Here is a 17,994-nt window from a genome sequence, read left to right on the forward strand (position 1 = left end):
TTTCTATTTCTGCTCACATGTTCCCTTAAAGTGCTTACTGATGCTCCAGCCCAGCTTCCTCACTGCTGCCATGAGACCCTTCAAGCAATTGCATACGTCCTGTGTCTGGAGCACAGCAATATTCCCAGCTGGAGCAACAACATATTTTGAAAATAACATAGCTGCTGTGAGGACCAGCAACGGGGACTCCTTCAGTGCTGTCTAGAAAATGTGTTTGTTTTCTCCACAGCTCCATTTTCATTCCCTCTGCTTCTGTAGCACAGCTAAATTCTCAACCTCTTGAGTTCTCTAGGCAATTTCCAGTCTCTGATGCTCTTCCACGTCACTTTTGGTAATACTGTCACGTCGTTGCTTGCATCTTTTTCAACAAAACACGTTAAGAATGCTATGTAACTTTTCAGGGCCAAAATAGAGGGGCATGAGTATGTAAGAGCTTTGAACAAAGAAGAAAGGTATGAAATATTTACAAAAGGATCATATTAAAGTTATGAATATTATCACAGCAACATGATCTTGCTTTAAAAGTATGTTGTTTTAATTTTTTAAAATAAAAACACAAGTATAGTATTGCAGCATTTCCAGATTACCTGGAAGCCTTTGATGCAAAGTCCCATGAAACCAATTAAGCTGGAAGTGCTACGATTTGGTACTGGAATATAGGCTAAAGGAGAGCTGCATAAAAAAGAAAGACTTATGGGATGAAGGCAGAATACTACAGCCCTGAGATGTGACTGTAAGGTTGATCTTGATGTGTTTGAAAGACAAAAGTAACATTTATGAAAGCTAACCTAAGATGGCCATGTTCTGTAGTCAGTGACTGACTCTCCCAGCCTGCAGTATTAAATAAAAACACTTTAAGCACAAACCCATGAATATGAAAGGTAAAATGTTTGCACAGGCGTTGTGTGAAAGAGCTGTAATAATGAATCGAATGCTGATGATGGGACTTAAAACATGACCCTGCAAATGCAGTTCCTTTATGTGTCACCAGAGGGGCTCCTAAGGCAGATGGAATTAGGAACTGCATTGCTCAGCCACCACCACTGAAAAAAACCCACAGACAGTCTTGTGAGGGGATGGACTAGAAACAATTGAATCATCTTTACAAGTATTAGGAAACTCAATTAAGGAAGGGATGAATTAGCTGGGTTTCACTTCCTGTTGGAAAGCAAAAGTAAGGTAAAATTTATCAATTGCACTGTCCTTTGTCTAGATTCCAAACACCTGAAAGGAGATCTGGTTTTATGTTTGCACTGACACTTCGTAAGTCTTAAGTATATACTTTTGCTTTACTGTGGTAATGAGATTACAGAATAAATTAGAAATTACTGAACTAGGTCTGGTATTCATTCTAGCATTTAGAAGTATATATATAGTGAATGCTTCTTATCAAATGGTTATGACTGTGGAAAGCACGGAGGGAATTACAAAACCAGCTAATAAATTAAAAATTCAACTGAAATTAATATAGTAACTCCAAAGATTTAATTTTATTGGTCTGTACAGCAGAGGTGAGACAATCCCAGTAACTGAGTTGCACTTAACTATCTTAATTTCTACAAAGTCAGGAATTACAGTTCTATGAAAGAATTGTTTCCATAACTCTTCAAGTCAAAACCAGTAATATTCCACCAAACAATACAATTAGGAAAAAATAAAAAAGTTACTTCAAATCACTGTTTCTCTCCCTGACCCTCAAACATAGTAAAAAAACAAAACAACCTTGGTACTACCTTTTCAGGTGGGTAGCTAATAAAAATGACTCATTAGCCATGGTTTGCTGGAGTTGGCTGTGCCTTGGAAACAGTTTTACTATTCCACGTGGAAAAGGGAAAAACCCCAGAAGGCCACTTCAAGATTGCATGTCAGAATGAACTATTGCTTAAGAAAATCTATTCCAGAGTAGTTACATTTTCCCTGATGAGTTGTCCCCTAGCCCCCAACAGACCTATGTGCAGCTCCCACTGTGATTTTCCTAACCTGTCACCATCTCCCCTGTGCACAGCATAAGGGACTAGTGCCAGCAGTGACCAGGACACTCAAACCCCAGCACATCAATCCTCTTCAGTGGGGGCAGGTCTACAACTGAAGCCTGAGCAAGACCAAACAATCATTCCATGACTTAAAGAGGTGCAGGCCTGTGCTTCCTGATCCTTGTTCTAGTTTTCCTTGCAGCGGTGTAAGTCAGGAGCCCTTCTACTGAAGTCAGCAGATTTACCTGAGTGGACCTGCAGAAGTGACATAGGAACAGCACCAGCCATCCTGCACAGGACCCCCAGAACATTTGAACCTTCAGCTAAAAGTGTTCTCAGAGATGCCCCAGTGCCTTCAGCTGGGCTTTTGACCAGACCTCTGCACATCTGTGCATCAGGATCAAGTTCTAAAAACAGCTGTAAAAATGCCATTTATAGTCTGCTAAAATGCTTATAGTTCTTCCCTTCTCCATATAACTTTGAGTGATTATCAAATGCTGCTAAAATACTGAAGACAGCTTCATAATAATAAAAACCAAGAGCCAAGTGATTGCTACCTTCAACTTAAAAGCCAATTTTAGAATTTTTTTATATTTATAATGGCAAAATTACTTTTCTCCATTTTTATTAAATCTTCAATTGCACAAGCTTCATTAGGAATTCCAGGAAAAAAAAGCTTTTAGAGAAAAAGGCTATGGATGGATATTCCATTCTGTCCATGTTTCCTGCAGCTACTCTCCTTATACAGCCTATTAAGGAAAGCATCTGCAGCTCACTGGTGAGCTAATGACAGACATTTAGAGTACTCATTATCACCTTCTATACAGTTATCTAACTACACCTTCTTTGAATCTTATTAAAATTAACTGAGTTGTTCAAAAACCGAAATTCCTAACCTAAAGTTCACATCAAACTGCAAAATAAATACCATTTAATACAAAATTTAAAAAAACCCAAACCCTGAACTTACTTAGAATTGCATTGATGCAATTGCCTGTGCTAATGATTAGCTATTTCAGAGAGCTGTGTATGTACCTTAAAATGCCTGAATATGTGATTTTCTCTAAATATGGTTACAAGTACTGGAAAAAGAAAATACTGTCTCTATGAAGTGCTGAGTTCCTCTGACAAGAGCCAATGTAAAAAAATCAGGATGTTTAAAAAAACTTCTCAAAATTTTGCAGGATAACACCCAACATAGGTTTAGAGACTGTGATCATCTTTATGAAAGAAATGCTTTCAGAAGTTAGAACAGCTATGACAGTGCATTTCCAACACTGTCTTCTCTGAAGTCTTCTTTAAATGATGGCATCGTGTTCATCACTGTAACAGAAACATAGTAATTAATGTTCTGCACTGCAAGCAACAGTCAACATGAGAAAGAGCCACCCAGCTGCTGCTGAGAAGGTTATTTTGTGAACAGAGGATGCCTTGCTAGGAATGAGTAAGGACACATTGATCTGGGAGTTACAATCCTCTCTGAGCCAAGCCTGAAGTTAGCTGAACAGTTTTGTTTTGTCAACACTCCTCCAGCTTCACTGGCCTCATTAACACCTTGTCTTGCACATGTCATTCATGTATTCTTACATCAGCTGTTGCTCAGGCCTGTTTATCCTATCTGTCTTACCTATAACCAGCAGTAAAAGTTAATCAAAGCCACTGTACAAACTCAGCAGCAGGTTCCCTTTTTTTTTGAAGATACTGTTGGTGTGAATTTTACAATACCCATTCACAAACACCACTTTGGGTAAAGGTGCAACACGGACTGGCTTCATTCCATGACCAGTAAGGAGGAGTCAAGATGGAGAGAAGAAAAGGCCTGAACACAGTATCCCAACAGGTCTAATGACATCACCTCACTTAAAACAAGCTTCTTGACTGAGATGGATGACACTGAAGAGGAAAAGAAAACCAACCTAGTTCTTAAACTAAATGTGGACGAGTCCTGAAGCCTGGAGTAGATCTGAGCATAAATAGCAAGTGAGATGGAAGATAAGAAATTGGTAAGGATAAGAAATTTTGATTAGAATTCACTATAAATTAATGGCAAGGGAGAGGAAAACACCAAAGAATGAATAGACAGAGTCTAGGAGAAAGAAGAAATCTTGCATACTGCAGAAAGTTTCAATGAAACATTAACTATTCACTGACTAGCTAAAAGACAAGGATTATTTTAAAAATAATAAAATAATTTTATATAATAGATCAGAAGAAAAAAATGCTCAGAAGAGAAACATAATACTAATGAGGAATAGTAGAAGTGGTTAAAGACAAAACATCAGAGTTAAATCTCTTAATGATATTAATATAATGTACATTAAACAAACGTATCGAGTTCATTCTGCACGTTTGGTTTTCCTTTTCCGCCTCAAGTAAGTAATAAATAGCCAAGGGACAACCCCTTGGGAACTTACATGGTTCTGTACCGAATGCCTCTTCTAGAGTGGTAAGTTTTGCATCCAATGTAGAGAATGATTAGGACTCCAAGAGTCAGCACAATGCCACCTACAAAACTGCCCACATCAAATCTGGAGGTTTTGACTACGACAGTCTCTGATTTTGATGTGGCTGAAAAGAAGCAAACAAAAGGCACATTTTACAGAGCTTGCAATATTGTATTTTGAGGGACTACTCTACATCCTGCCCTCAAAGACTCAATTAGACAAATTTAACCAAGATCAACTGACAAGCTACAGGTCAAGCAAACTGAAACCTAGGGCTTTGGTTTTAAGTGCCATATTCTGGTGACATGGGCACACTGATCCAACTCCTTGCTGTCTATGAAAGATCAACTGCTCCTTCTCTCCACCTCCCTTTTTCCCCATGCCTTTTCTCTCCCCTGCTTTTCCCTCCTCCACAGAAGGAGCTCCTGCCCTTCTTGGTCAGTTCTAGTGTTTTTCATACCCTTCATGAGCCAAATCAGGCCACTAAGCTGGCCTGAAATGAACCCAAACATAAAAGGAAGTTGATTTTAGTAAGATGAGCATACTGAGTCATCCTGCAAGAGGGGTCCAACAGCCACCAAGTCTGTCGGTGTATTTGCATGGTGGGAGCAGAACACTTGGTGGCAATGAGATGTTGGGATTGCTTTACCTTGTCTTGTGGAATTGTACCCTCACAGTCCCAACTGAGATCAGCTCTGCAGCCTGACACAAACATTGACACAGACAACATGACCTCAGATAAGCCATAGCTGTTTTGCTGCTAGAACTGGTTACATCTGCTACAAACTCCCACCTAAAGACCCAGTCTGTACCCAGTTCTATTTGTACTTGATACATACAGTGTGTTACATGATCAACTTCTTCTGGTGACACCTTCACCTCCCCAGTGATGCTTCACTGATATGTGAGCACTCCTGATGTGTTTAGAAGTGCAAGCATGAAGTAATGGGAATATAGCCAAGTGCAAGGAGATGCTGAATTCTTCACTCACTGTTTTTGTATTACCAGGTACAGTTAAACTGTATATGACAACTTTTACATACAGAGTGACTCATGGACAGTCATGCTCTATTCTCTGTTAGGGTAACATTCATTACATTGCTAACAGAACTCAGTCTTTTTACCAAGCCAGTAGACACATTTTGAGATACATGTCAGCTGTGAAAAAGGAAGTATTAGAGATGAGTTCAAACAAACTGCAGAAAGGAGAGCTGAACAAAGAAGTTGTATTCAAAATCGAGGCTTTCTCCTTTATATTGCTATCTCCATGCTGGTGGCTGCTGGGTAAGACCACTTGCACATACCTTCTTTCTTCTTTTTTTTTACACTGCTGTAAAACTGTTTTACAACCCATGTGAACATGCATCCAAGCCTTTCAGAGCTTCCTGAACTGCGAACTCACCTGTTACAGAAGTGGAGGAAGTCTTAGAAGTGGTCATCACTGTAGTATTGGCTTGTGGTGATGTTACTGGTGAAGCTGTGGTGGGCGTTACTGTCTGGCTGGTTTTGGTGGGCTGAGTTGTCAGGATCACAGATGGGGTGGTGGTGTTGGGCTGGCTGGTACTGGTCAGATGAGCAGTACTGGTGGACATACCTGGGAAATTTTTGTGACACCACACAGAAAAATGCATAAAAATAAACAATTGTACATTCATTGAGTAAGACCGCATTTGTCATGCCCAAATAGAACATGAGAGTAACAATGAAAATGCCACTGCACAGTATTCAGGCTTGCATACAGACTTCCCTTTGGGAAGTTTCTGATTTCTGGCCCTCAAGGTCAAGAATTCTTTAAAGGAAAGGCTTTAAAGAAAACCTGGATAATATATGGTGATTTTTAGGTGAGACAGCTTTTTTTTTGGTAACAACTCAATTCCATAGAATCATGCCTAACTTACAATATGTTAAAATGCAATAAAATTCTGGATAAAGAGTTACTTTCTATTTGAAGTGCCTACTTTTTCAGACAACAAAGATTTTCTGATAAGAGCAGGGTTTGCATGAAAACACCACCCTCCAATTTTAGTAATGGTTTAATCTTTCATTTTCTTTAGAACAAAACACTAGCATTACTAGGGTTCCATATACATTAAAACTTACCACAGAGAATTCTGTATTTATATGGTAAAGGTAAAACATGATAAAATTTCAGCTGAAGTAAATGTACTGCATCAGTAATTTATTTAGTCCTGTCAAGGTTAAAACAGAGGCTGGAATGCTTTTTCTCAATTTCATTGGCATCATGTCTTTTACTTTATTTTTACCTAACACTTCCCGTTGCCTCCTCATAAAACACTTACGAACTGTTCAGAAAAAAAATAACATGATACAAAACTCAAGAATAATAGAAATTGCTATTTATAGCAAAATCCTTAGAACTTTCATGGAAGGCAGCCAGATAGAGTAACTGTAAAACAATTACTTATTTTTCTAAGAAGGAGCTAACAAGAAACATAAGTCTGTTATGCAACTAACATTTCTCTAAGCAGACAGTGGGATGCAAATAGCTTTTATGTATGAAAGAATTCTAGAGAAAAATAGCTCCTTTGCAACTGTCTACTTCTGTATTGTTTCTACAGCCTCACACAAGCTGGGCTCATTTTAAACACCTCAAAAGCTTTTCAATGCAGAATTTTAAATATCTAGTTATATGCAAGTTTTCTTGAAATTGTCTAAAATGAAACTAACTGAAGGATAGTTTCATCTCAATTCCAGAGTAAGCCTGATACTCAATTTCTGCCTTTTTTAAATACAGCATTTGAAATACTTCTGTAGAATAAAACTGGTGTTGTGTAAAACATGAGGAACTACATATGAAACTGCGTCTTTACTAAGATTTAAGTATCACAGTTTCCAGTGCTGATATAAGCATAAAAAACTCAAAAAAACGTCATCAATGTAATAATGTAAACATGCAGAAAGGAACTGGCCTACACAACACTTCTGAGACATTTAGCATTAGAACTGTTGAAATACCAAAATACAGACTCCTTTGTAAATGTTATTTGTTTTCCTGTTCTTCAATGTTATAACTGTATTGTGCCATAAAGCCAGAAAACCCTGTGAAATGAGCATTCATTGAGGTGGAGCAATTGGAACACTATAGTAGTTTGCTTACCTTGTTACAATTACGAAAATTCAGTTCCTCTATGAAGCATGCATAAAATACATCAAATAAAATTTAGGGCATATTTAATACTGGCAGGTAAAACTCCCCAAAGCCACAATGATCCATGAATATCAAATGGTTCTTCACTGTAGGAAGTAAGCGAGGAAATATCTACATGGAAACCATCTATATGACATGACATGAAACCACACCTGCTAAGTACATTCCTAACATAAGTGATACCAAAGAAGGACAAATCTGGATGTGTCAGTTTTCTGTGAGTTGCTTTTGCACTGAGATTTCTGAGTATCAAAGAGCCTTGTGTTTCTGAGCAATACAATGGCTAACTGTTAGATGTGTAATATTACAAAGTGATGTTAGACAAAGTTGGTACTTATTCCATGGATATTGAACTACCCTACTGAAAAAACTTGAGTCATGACAAAAAAAATCCAAACATCTATGAGAAATTTCAAAACATTTGCACATTACTTTTCCTCCCTCTCTTTTCTAGTAGCAACTGGTTTTTTTAAACTTAATCAAGATTACAGCCCTTGGTGATGTAACTTTTAACAATAATCTCTGTCTAATCTCTAGACCTATCTTTCATGATGTATTTAGCATCAGTCATTTCAAAATATAATTGGGAGGCAGAGGCAGCTGGAGAATTTGGGAAGTTGACATGAATCAGGCATGAATCTGTTCTTCTCCATCTTTGAAAAATCTTACCCATACTATTTTACAAACAGAGTGAAGATGAAAGAATATTTGCTAGCAACATCTGTCCTTTTATCTTTTATTTCCCTAATTACTTTCCCCCGCCGAAAGACCAGCTGGGCTTCATTGAACACTATATAAACCCTGACTGCCTGAGCTAATTTTTATTATTTATTTAAAAAGGATGCATGCCAGTAATATAGTTCAGGTTTATGATGCTCTGTTTTTAAAAGAGTTTGCTCTTTTAGAAGCAAAGTTTTTAAAACTAATAGTTTGCTACCTGTGTTTAAACATTAAAAAGCTATGCTATAATCATCAATTTAAAAAAATACATACAGCATATAGATAAGAATCCTTAGCAGCACATGCTACTACTCCTCCTTTAGTGTTCTAACTCAACAAGAATGAGCACAAAACTCAAATTGCATAAGCAGTGTGCTAACATGCAAGATTATTATGGAATGCCCTTCCCAAAATAAATACTTTCTCTTGCACGGAAAATGACTGAATGAAATAGACCTTTGCTTCCTTCACAAAGAGCTTCCTTCCTCCCACTCTCCCCACCCCCAAAAAAAGGCAGAGATTTTAAGCAAAATTAAGTAAGTACATATACCCACTAGTCTTTATTCTGAAGAAGTTGAGACAGATAATCAAAAACCACGAACACTATATTAAAATCTATAATATTTCTAATGGGAATGGGAATTGCCAAACCTTGCATAGCAAGGCACAGCAATCTGTTAGTTTTATCCTATGCCTAACAGTAAAGGGCTCAGGCCTCTTTTTACTGTTATTATCCAAAACTAGTAAAACTCAGATCTCTACAAGAAACCTGAAAAGGCTGGAGCAGAAATCAGAATTTGCACAGGTTGGGTGAAACACTGGCTTCACACACTTGGGGGATATAAGGCCACAAGGAGATTACAGAACTTTCTGGACTTTCCAAATTAGACATGCTTGAACTGCTACACTGCAGGCAATGGAATGAAACACTGCACCACTTGCTTGCTATCAAAAGAAGGTCTTTGCAAAGGTGGGTTTTTTTTCTTCCAGTGACCATTTTATACTTAAATGAAAAAAACAAGCAAATTCTGAGTGTGGTATCTCAGTGTTTATCTGGAAATTACAGAGACAGAATGTAAGAGTTGTACAGGAAATGAAATGACATAGCTGAGACTGTATGATCAGCCTAAAACTCCACAAATACACAAACATCTTAAGTAGATACAACATTTCTTCTCTGCTTTAACGTGGTTCTTAGCACAAAGAGGAGCCTGGTTTCTACAACTAGCTTCTCTCAGATTCAATATTCTATCCGTGCATCACAGCTTGAACAACTGCATGACATTAACTCTTAGCTGGTCCTTAACTAATGCAGTGAAATCTGCCTGTACAAGCTCCTCCAGAAGATGAATGTTTTAACTCCCTTTTTAACTTACTTACAGTTGTTTTGCCAGTTTGTGAAGGAAATATGGCAGTACTAGAACAATGAAAATAAGCTCATGACAAATTGTTCCACTTGACTGATACTGGCATAAAAGGTACTATTTTGTGCTAGGAGCTCTCTAAGGATTATTTTCTATGGTATTAGGCACCATGAGGTTGTAGTGAGGGGAAGGTCGGTCTCTTCTGCCATGTTCAAATGAAAGGACAAGAGGAAATGGCCTCAAGTTGTGCCAGTGGATATTAGAAAAAAAAAATTCACTGAAAGAGTGGTTAGGCATTGGAATAAGCTGCCCAGGGAGGTGGTGGAGTCACCATCTCTGGAAGTGTCCAAGAAAAGCCTGGATGTGGCACATGGGGATTATGGTTTAGGGGTGATTATGGTGGCTGGACAGATGATCTTGAACTTCTCCTCCAACCTTGATGATCTTGTGATTCTGTGAGTCTTATGTAAAAGGAAATGGAATCTACTCTTGAAACTCAAGCTCCCAGGATTACATTTTACCCTAAATCTGTTTATCATGAAATAACATTAAAGATATGAACTGTTTGCATAACAATTCATCTTTACTTCATGAAAATGGAAGAAGTTTGCTTAAAGATGAAGAGTAAACATTAAAAAAACCTACTTCTCGCAATTCTTCCTTGATTTTGATTCCTGTGTTTAAATGGCATCACAAATGTAATTACTGATGAAGAAGTATTTGAAAAATAATACAGCTTCTTTTCAGAGTTGCTTTACATGTTGCTTCCCAGACTTAAAACGGTAACACCTGTCTCAAATACCCACTTTTGATGGCCTGTTCTTTAGAATAGGGTTAGGTTTGGAACTAACTTCTGGGTTCATAGGAGTGAACAGGTACATACCTCTTGTAGATGTTGCTGTAGATTGTATGGATGATGCAGTGACAGTGGGCAAACTGCTATTGTCTTCAAGGAAAAAAGAAGAAACAAGAAAATCAGTATTATTCATTTTAATTTTAACATACTCTAATTAAGGTACCCACAACACAATACTGTCCTCAGGGTGTCTGTGCCTGGAGACTACAGCTGGGAAAACAGCAGAGAGTAGCTCATCCCAAAGCAGATGGTTTTCATCCCTCTGCAAAATGCTTCCAGATCTCAGTGCAGCGAGAACATAGTTACCACTGTATGCACAGCAGAGCCCAAATGGTCTGCATCTGATTCTTTACCTATCTTCTGTTTGTTGTCTTCCACTTCCATGCCATGTTTTATTCCATTTCTTGTAAAACTGCCATACTGTCACTTTCTTAACCTACTTATGCACTGTGGTGGTGGGTGGGGACAATGGGATGACAGTTCTGTATTTTTATTCCTCTATTTCAGTTCCATTTTCTGTCCCTTGATATTTTCTTTCATTTTGTTGCATCTCTTTTGCAAACTGAGATAATACTGGGAATATACTGTAGTCAAGTACGGGCAGACAGATACTCTGAGAAACATCTTACTGCATACTTACGTCCTCTACACAAAAAGGGTCCTAAAAATGTACTTGTTTCCAGACATAAAATACAACCCAGTCTTAGTGGTTTTGCCTTTCTCTCCTTTGTTTCACTTCTCCTTTTCCAGTTCTCTCTTTCCTGTCCCTCCTTCCAGGTTTCTCAGGAACTCTCCCACTCACTTCTGTCCTCATTGCTGCATGCCTCTTCTATATTTCTCATAGATTAAGTATCCCTTCCTCCTGGCAAAGATCTGCTGGGCTGCTCCTGGGAGTGTCACTGTCCATATCTTCCTCCCTTCATTCTGCACTGTTGTGAATGCCCATTCTATGACCATTCTTTTCTCTGAAGTAAGTCATCTTGTACAACACCCTCCCACACTGGCAGGGTTATGTGTCTTGCAGCAACTCTGCTGCTTTTCATTATGGCTGAAAAACAAAATATATAACCTCAGAGATTAAGAGGAGAACAAAAGAGCTACTGCAATCCAGAAGCAGGCCTATACCTATTTCCTTTGAATGGATCTGCTGTTCTTACCACTGGAAAAGTCTAATCTAGAACTCTTTGCAATTGCATACATGTTTATGAGCAAGGTCAGGGCAAGAACAAATGCACCAAATTTACATCTTCATACCAAAAATGGTAAGGGAGGGGTGGGAATTACAGAGGGAATTACCTTCCTTTTAATTTGGTATAATTACAGCCAAGTAGCCCTCCACATTGTACTGCACACTCAGCCCTTATACTGACATAACTGGGACATTAAGCTGCAGATTTTTGATGCCTTTGAGAAAGGGTCTATGACTGTACAATTACAAACACATTCTTTCTTGCACATGTTGACTTTTATCCCACCAGAAGCCATGGATATGCTTGGGGTTAAATCTTTTCCACACAGGCCCAATACTGTAACCAGAACACATGTCTGAGTTTTCCCCAGGTTTTAAGTGCTTACTTCTGCAACCCTGGGACAGCTCTGGGTGTGGACTGCACGTTCATACAGGTAAAAAGAAGCCACATCTACTGCCTGGAATTTGGGTGTGAGTCAGTACTGCAATTAACACAAGACAGTGAGTTAATAAGCAGATTTGCTCTTGGCCAACAGCAAATGAGATGACTGAAGTAGTACAGGGCAAAAATGACTCAAGTGCCTTGCCTTTATCTGACGATCACTAATCTAGCAGACTTCTTGGTTCTCCTTTTAATTGTAAAGTGATGTTGCCAGGTGTTTCTAGTTCTATACACAGTATTTTCCCATTTTATTTCTACTCTCTCTATTGCTCTGGGGTACCCAAGGATATGAGAACTGAATTGTGTTTTACCATTCCCCTTAAATACCTTTAGTTGTCCCAGAATAGATGTGACAATCAGAGTACCTCCCTTCTACCCTAAAGATGTTTACAATTGAATAAAATAAAATAAAGGACAAATTATTACAAGACAGTTTAAGGCACACAGTAGTACATATTGCTTTTCTCAATGCTACTGAGGAACAGCAACAGAAATGCCAAAAGTATTACCTGGCAACCCATTGCCTGGAATCGGAGTAGTGCTGTTCAGGTCTTTAGTGCTGTTCACGTCTTCATTACCTACATTAAAAAACACAGGAATAATAAGATAGTTTTAGGTGGAAGAAGAAAATAAGGTAGAGCATCTGCCACTTGCCTTGGGCATATAAATGACTAATTTACTATGGACAGGAGTCAGTCATAATGATGATATAAAAGCATAATAGCACAACAGCCTGCTATGAGTCCATTAAAAGTGACACCATTTATACTACCCAATCACCAAATGAACTCCTCCCATCCTCTGTTTTATCTTCTCCATCATTCTCATCCCAAGTTTTCATCTTTCTTGAGATGAAGTGAGACCAAAAGAGGCAAAAAATCAGGCACTTTCCTTCAGTAATAACACCTGACCTGTGTCACCTATAGCAGAAGAGAATGAACTTCTCACTTAAATCTTTTCCTGTGAAGTTTGCCAGGCCTTTTCAGGCAGATAGGCGCTTGCTCTGCCCCTGCACGGACAACATGATAACAAAATTCCACTAAGAAGTTACATTATTCAGTTTGGGACTAAGGGAACGTTAATGCATCCACTGAGCATTTGGCAGATGGCCAATGGGACTGAGAAGGATCACAAGAAGTGGTAAAATTTACAGATAAACCACAGAAAATCAATAGGCTGACATTCACACACATACAAGAAGATCAGTTGTGGATTCTGCCTTTGCCAAGCAGTTTACTTCTGATCACCTAATATCGTGTAAAAGACAAGCAAATAACCTGAAGTGAGTATCACAGAAATAGGGCATTTTCTCTGTGCTTACAAAACCTTAGTCAAGATCTCAAAATGGTGAAGCTGGCAAACGCAAATGGCACAGTAACTCTTTGTACCTCATCCCTGCAATATCAAGACTGAGGGCAGCACTGCAAGGTATGTTACACTGTTAGGGAGCTTATAGAAAACAAACAAAGGATGGGACACTGCTAAACTAAGCTTCCCTAGAGAGGACCCGATCCTGCAAAAACTGTTCTATGTCACAGAAGTTACCCCACATTAAACAACAATCACTAATCCACAAAACTGACATTATGTCCCTCTTCAACAACACACAATGCCTTTTTCTGCAGAGAAATTTTTAAACCAGCAGAAAGGGCTCCGTATATAATTAGCTGAAAGAGAGGGGCAGGAAATAGAGGTGGAAGTAAAGGTAGGACTTTATTAGCTTAGTTGAGATCAGCTTGGACTGCACACCTTGAAAGATGTCAAAGACCTTATCCAGCTTAAAAGATACTTAATTTTTTTTCCTTCTTAATCAAACCCAAACACTGGTAAGTTTCTTAGTTGGAATAACATGCATTGGCTCCAGAACACAAGTACTCATTAAATGGAGTTTTGCATAAGCATATGCCACACTGGAACACACGGCAGTGAATGGGACAAGGGAGATAAAAGAATGTCTTAAAATGATACTATTCCCAAAGTGTTCTTTATCCTGAGACTGTGTCTTTGAATTTGTGTGTATCACTGCAGTGGCAAGCAGGAGACTTCAAATAGAGTCAGAAAGGACTCCTGGGTTAAGCAAAGCAAAAAGCACCACAGCTTTTATGCAGTGATAGCTCTGACAAGTAGAACTTTTCACCCCAGACCACAGGCTTCACAGTTCAACTGTCCCAAAGCAAAACAGGGAGTGGTTTTGGCCTTCTCCAGGAAGCAGAAGTGCAAGGGTTAGAAATCCACACTGACCCAGGTGTAGACACACAGGAGTTAGTACAGGAAGGAAGGGGGAAGAGAGCTGGCAGCCAGCTGCAGCATCCTGTGCAGCAGCAGAAGCATAGTTCTTGGGGCCACATCATCAGCTGCAACATTGGGCCTATGAATCTTAAGCAGAGAAACCCTGCACTGAGGTTTACTCTCTCTATGACCCAGAAGAGAGGGGATGGCAAGAAAGGATCTCTTGTTTTCATTTTTCACAATTAAACTGAACCAACACAAGGATATACCCAACTTAAAACTGGACCAGAGCACCACATACTGGAAAAGGACAGAGATGCACAATCAACATGATTTTTGTCTGACAACTCTGTTTTGCTCTGTTTAAGGTTAGGCACAGATGCAGCTAAAAAACCACAAACTGTGGCTGGCTGGGCTGTATCTGTAGGCAAGGGTGCTTCCTGTGAAAGCCCCTGTCAGAGTCTGGCATTTTGAGTGCTTTCAGGGCCTCTTGTGGTTTTATTGCTCTAGTGCGTCAAAAGTAATGATTTGGAAACAATCTGGATATGCAAACTTTCAAAAGGGCAAAATCAGTCCAGTTATTCTAGCTGAACTTGGGCTTTCTGAAGCGGCAGAGACTGAAGATTTGTGCTTGTGTGTTAAACAAATATATACAGGGTGAGCGATAGTGATAGCTCTGATTCTTGCTAAAAATGAAAAGGACAGGATGTTAAACGGACTTGATTTTGCCAGGTCCTGCAAAAATAAACACAGTGGATAACATTCATGATTGGAATCTGTGGTCTCCAGCTTAGACCCATACCAAATTACTACTCTCTATAGTTGAACCGAACCACCGTAGAAGAAACCTACACAAATGAATGGCAATAGTCATTCAACTACCTGCATGTAACAAAGGTCATTTTGCTTACTCCAATCTTCACATAAAAGATAAACTCATTTCTAAGGACTCACACACTTTATGTCTAGCATAGCTAAACGTTATGCTGCAGAAAATGTTGGTGTATAAACTCTCATTTTTACATATTCATTTTGGGGACATGTGAAAAGTCTATATAAAATTCTCTCTGGGAGTTTTTTCTTTTCAAGGTTAATGTGTATCAGGCACAGAGGGGAGTTATATGCCCAAGTCATTCTGCTGTTGTTGGTTTAAAACCCCACAAGTACAGAAGCACTGACAATGTGCAGTCCATCAGAAAGATCACCCACTTGCTCAGCAATCTCTAAGAAATCTACACGAGGAAGAGTTGAGGTGCTGGAATGGTTGAAGCAGAGATGTTAGAGCAATATTAATATAACACTTCTAAGAGAAGATGACACACAAAATCAAAAGATCATGCCTGTTTTTCAGGCCTGGAGGCTGCTGCTGCTGCTGATTTTTTTACTGTGAGTAGTTTTGCATACAAGTAAGCTCTTGGAAGATGTCGCTAGCTATCTTTTCTGAACACAACAGGAAGGGGGTGGGGGCCTCTTCCTGACAGGGAGAGGGGATTCTCCTTACTCAGGTAGCAGGAAGCCAGATGGATTTTACGTAATAGTGGGAAGGATTTTTTCTAAACCGTATCATTTTGGTGATGTTTTTTCCACTGACTTGACTGACACACAGAAATAAACTGTCCAGCAGAGTAAAAGAGCAGCATTATATTCAAATAACCAGTCTGCACAAAAATATTAACCAGAGTGAGGACACATCTACTGCCACTTTCACTTTTTGCATATCAGAGTATTTGATGGGGTTCACACTTCCTCCTGTAGTGTTGATTAGATAATCACAAACTTCCGCTGAAATAACACAAATCTCAGCAGAACTTTCTGGAAGTTTCTAAGTGGACAGAGGGGGAAAAAAAAAATCTATTTCAAGAGATACATTAAACTGAGCCTTAAAAGGACACAACTTCCTTCAACATACCATAACTGAGCTCCAGACAACCAATTCACATACAGAGGAAGGACTACATTTGAGTTTCAGGGGTTACGTGAGATCACCCCTGCCCCAGGAGACAGGAGTGACTGTACCCTGAGTTAAATCACCACATGCACTCAGAAAGCAGCATGACAGAAGACAGATCTTATATCACATGAAATGACAGGCTACTGTTGTTAAATGAAGGCCATAAGATCTTAGCAAAGCAATAAAAAGGTTACCTGTAAACTCTGTTAAAAAAGAACTTGCCCTTCTCTTTGGAAGGGCAATTACAAAGCTGTTTACATTCCTCATTCTGTTTTTTAAAATCAATTTATATTACAACTTCCCCAGATTAAACAACAGCATATTAACACTGCCGGACTGAGATTTCTCAGCAGAATTTACAGCAAGTTAATTCCAGTACCCATCATCTTTTGGCTCTTTACTTTGGAAAATCACGTGGCACCGTATGAGACACTTCAGTCTTCTAAGAAGGCAACTCCGGCAGCTCACACCTGTACGTTTCTCGGCCTATTTCAGTCCCTGTCAATGCTGATCCCCTGACTGTGGTGTTCTGAGCCCGGGTACAGGGCCGTGCATTTGCGAGAACCGGCCACTACAAAGGGGCACAACTGCTGAGAGTGCCGGACAGAAACGCCACAAAGCACAGCGGCTGTCCCATCCTCACCGCCTCCGTGAGCCCCTCGCCCCAAGAACAGCTTCCGAGGGGGCAGGGACCGGCCCCTCCCGGGGGCAGCGCGGCGCCCCGGGCTCCCCGCGCCGGGCGCCTGAGGGGGCGGCCCTGGCTGCGGTCCCGGGACGCTCCGGCCGTGTCCCCGCTCACGGGGGGGCCCTGGCTGCGGTCCCGGGACGCTCCGGCCGTGTCCCCGCTCACGGGGGGCCCTGGCTGCGGTCCCGGGACGCTCCTGGTCTGCTCTCTCTCCCGGGGGCGGAGCCGCGGCCGAGCCGCGCCCGCGCATCCCTGCGGGCGTGCGCACCCCCAACCCAAACGCTCCTCGGGGGGTTCTCCTGTAATTGTTTCTATTGAACAAACATCCCGAACATTAACGCCTCCTCCCCGTTTCTGTCACAGCTCTCGGGCACGCCAGCCGTGCGACCTCGGCTCCCGCTTGGGAGCAGAGTGCCAGCCACCGCCGTCCCGTCCCACTGCCGCGGCCCGGGGCACTCGGGGGCAGCCAGGGCGCAGCCCGGCCGTGCTCCGGCCACCAGCGGCGGGACGAGGCCCGGGTCGGCCCAGCGGAGCGGTAGCAGCAGCCGCCAGGCAGAGCGGCTGCGAGGGGCGCAGGGCTAGCGCCTCCGCCGGCCCGGCCCGTCCCGTATCCCCATGGGTGCTACTTACAGGAGCCGCGGGCGAGCAGCAGCAGCACCCACAGAGCGTAGGAGCTGCCGCCGAGAAGCCGCATGGCCGCAGAGGGGCCGCCGGACCTCAGCGGGCGCTGTCTGCGCGCTGCCGGGCCAGGGGCGGGCCGGGGCGGGGCCGCGGAGCGGGGGCCGGCCGGGGATGGGCGCGGCGAGGTGGGCTCCTCTCTCTCTCCCTTCTCCATGCATTTTCTGGCCGGCTGCGGTGCCCGTAAAGGGAGACCAGCAAGCAGAGAGATGTGTGTGCTTCACCAGGTGCTACAGAGGTGACACCCGAGTGGCGGTCTGTGAGCACCTGTGGAAACAGGGCCGAGCTCCTGGA

At 41.1% G+C, this 17,994-nt stretch overlaps 1 protein-coding gene across 1 annotated transcript; it reads right to left on the reverse strand.

Annotated features, from left to right (window-relative positions):
- Positions 1 to 1,462: 1,462 nt before the first annotated feature.
- Positions 1,463 to 17,786, reverse strand: TMEM123 (transmembrane protein 123). The gene is made up of 6 exons (XM_088159412.1): positions 17,653 to 17,786; positions 12,667 to 12,735; positions 10,554 to 10,616; positions 5,820 to 6,011; positions 4,388 to 4,541; positions 1,463 to 3,296 (listed from the first exon to the last, which is right to left on the reverse strand). Exons 1-6 carry the CDS (start codon positions 17,714 to 17,716, stop codon positions 3,272 to 3,274), a joined length of 567 nt encoding a protein of 188 aa, XP_088015538.1. The 5' UTR covers positions 17,717 to 17,786; the 3' UTR covers positions 1,463 to 3,271.
- Positions 17,787 to 17,994: the final 208 nt, after the last annotated feature.

This window comes from Sturnus vulgaris, chromosome 2 (genome assembly GCF_052056855.1).
Source record: "Sturnus vulgaris isolate bStuVul1 chromosome 2, bStuVul1.hap1, whole genome shotgun sequence".
Lineage (NCBI taxonomy): Eukaryota > Metazoa > Chordata > Aves > Passeriformes > Sturnidae > Sturnus > Sturnus vulgaris.

Coding starts and splice junctions, on each gene's coding strand:
- TMEM123 (XM_088159412.1), bottom strand. CDS start 17,716: ATGCGGCTTCTCGGCGGCAGCTCCTACGCTCTGTGGGTGCTGCTGCTG. Junction 10,617..12,666: donor TCCAGGCAATGGGTTGCCAG/GTAATACTTTTG, acceptor TTTTCCTTGAAG/ACAATAGCAGTTTGCCCACT. Junction 4,542..5,819: donor TTCCTCCACTTCTGTAACAG/GTGAGTTCGCAG, acceptor GCTTCTTTTCAG/CCACATCAAAATCAGAGACT.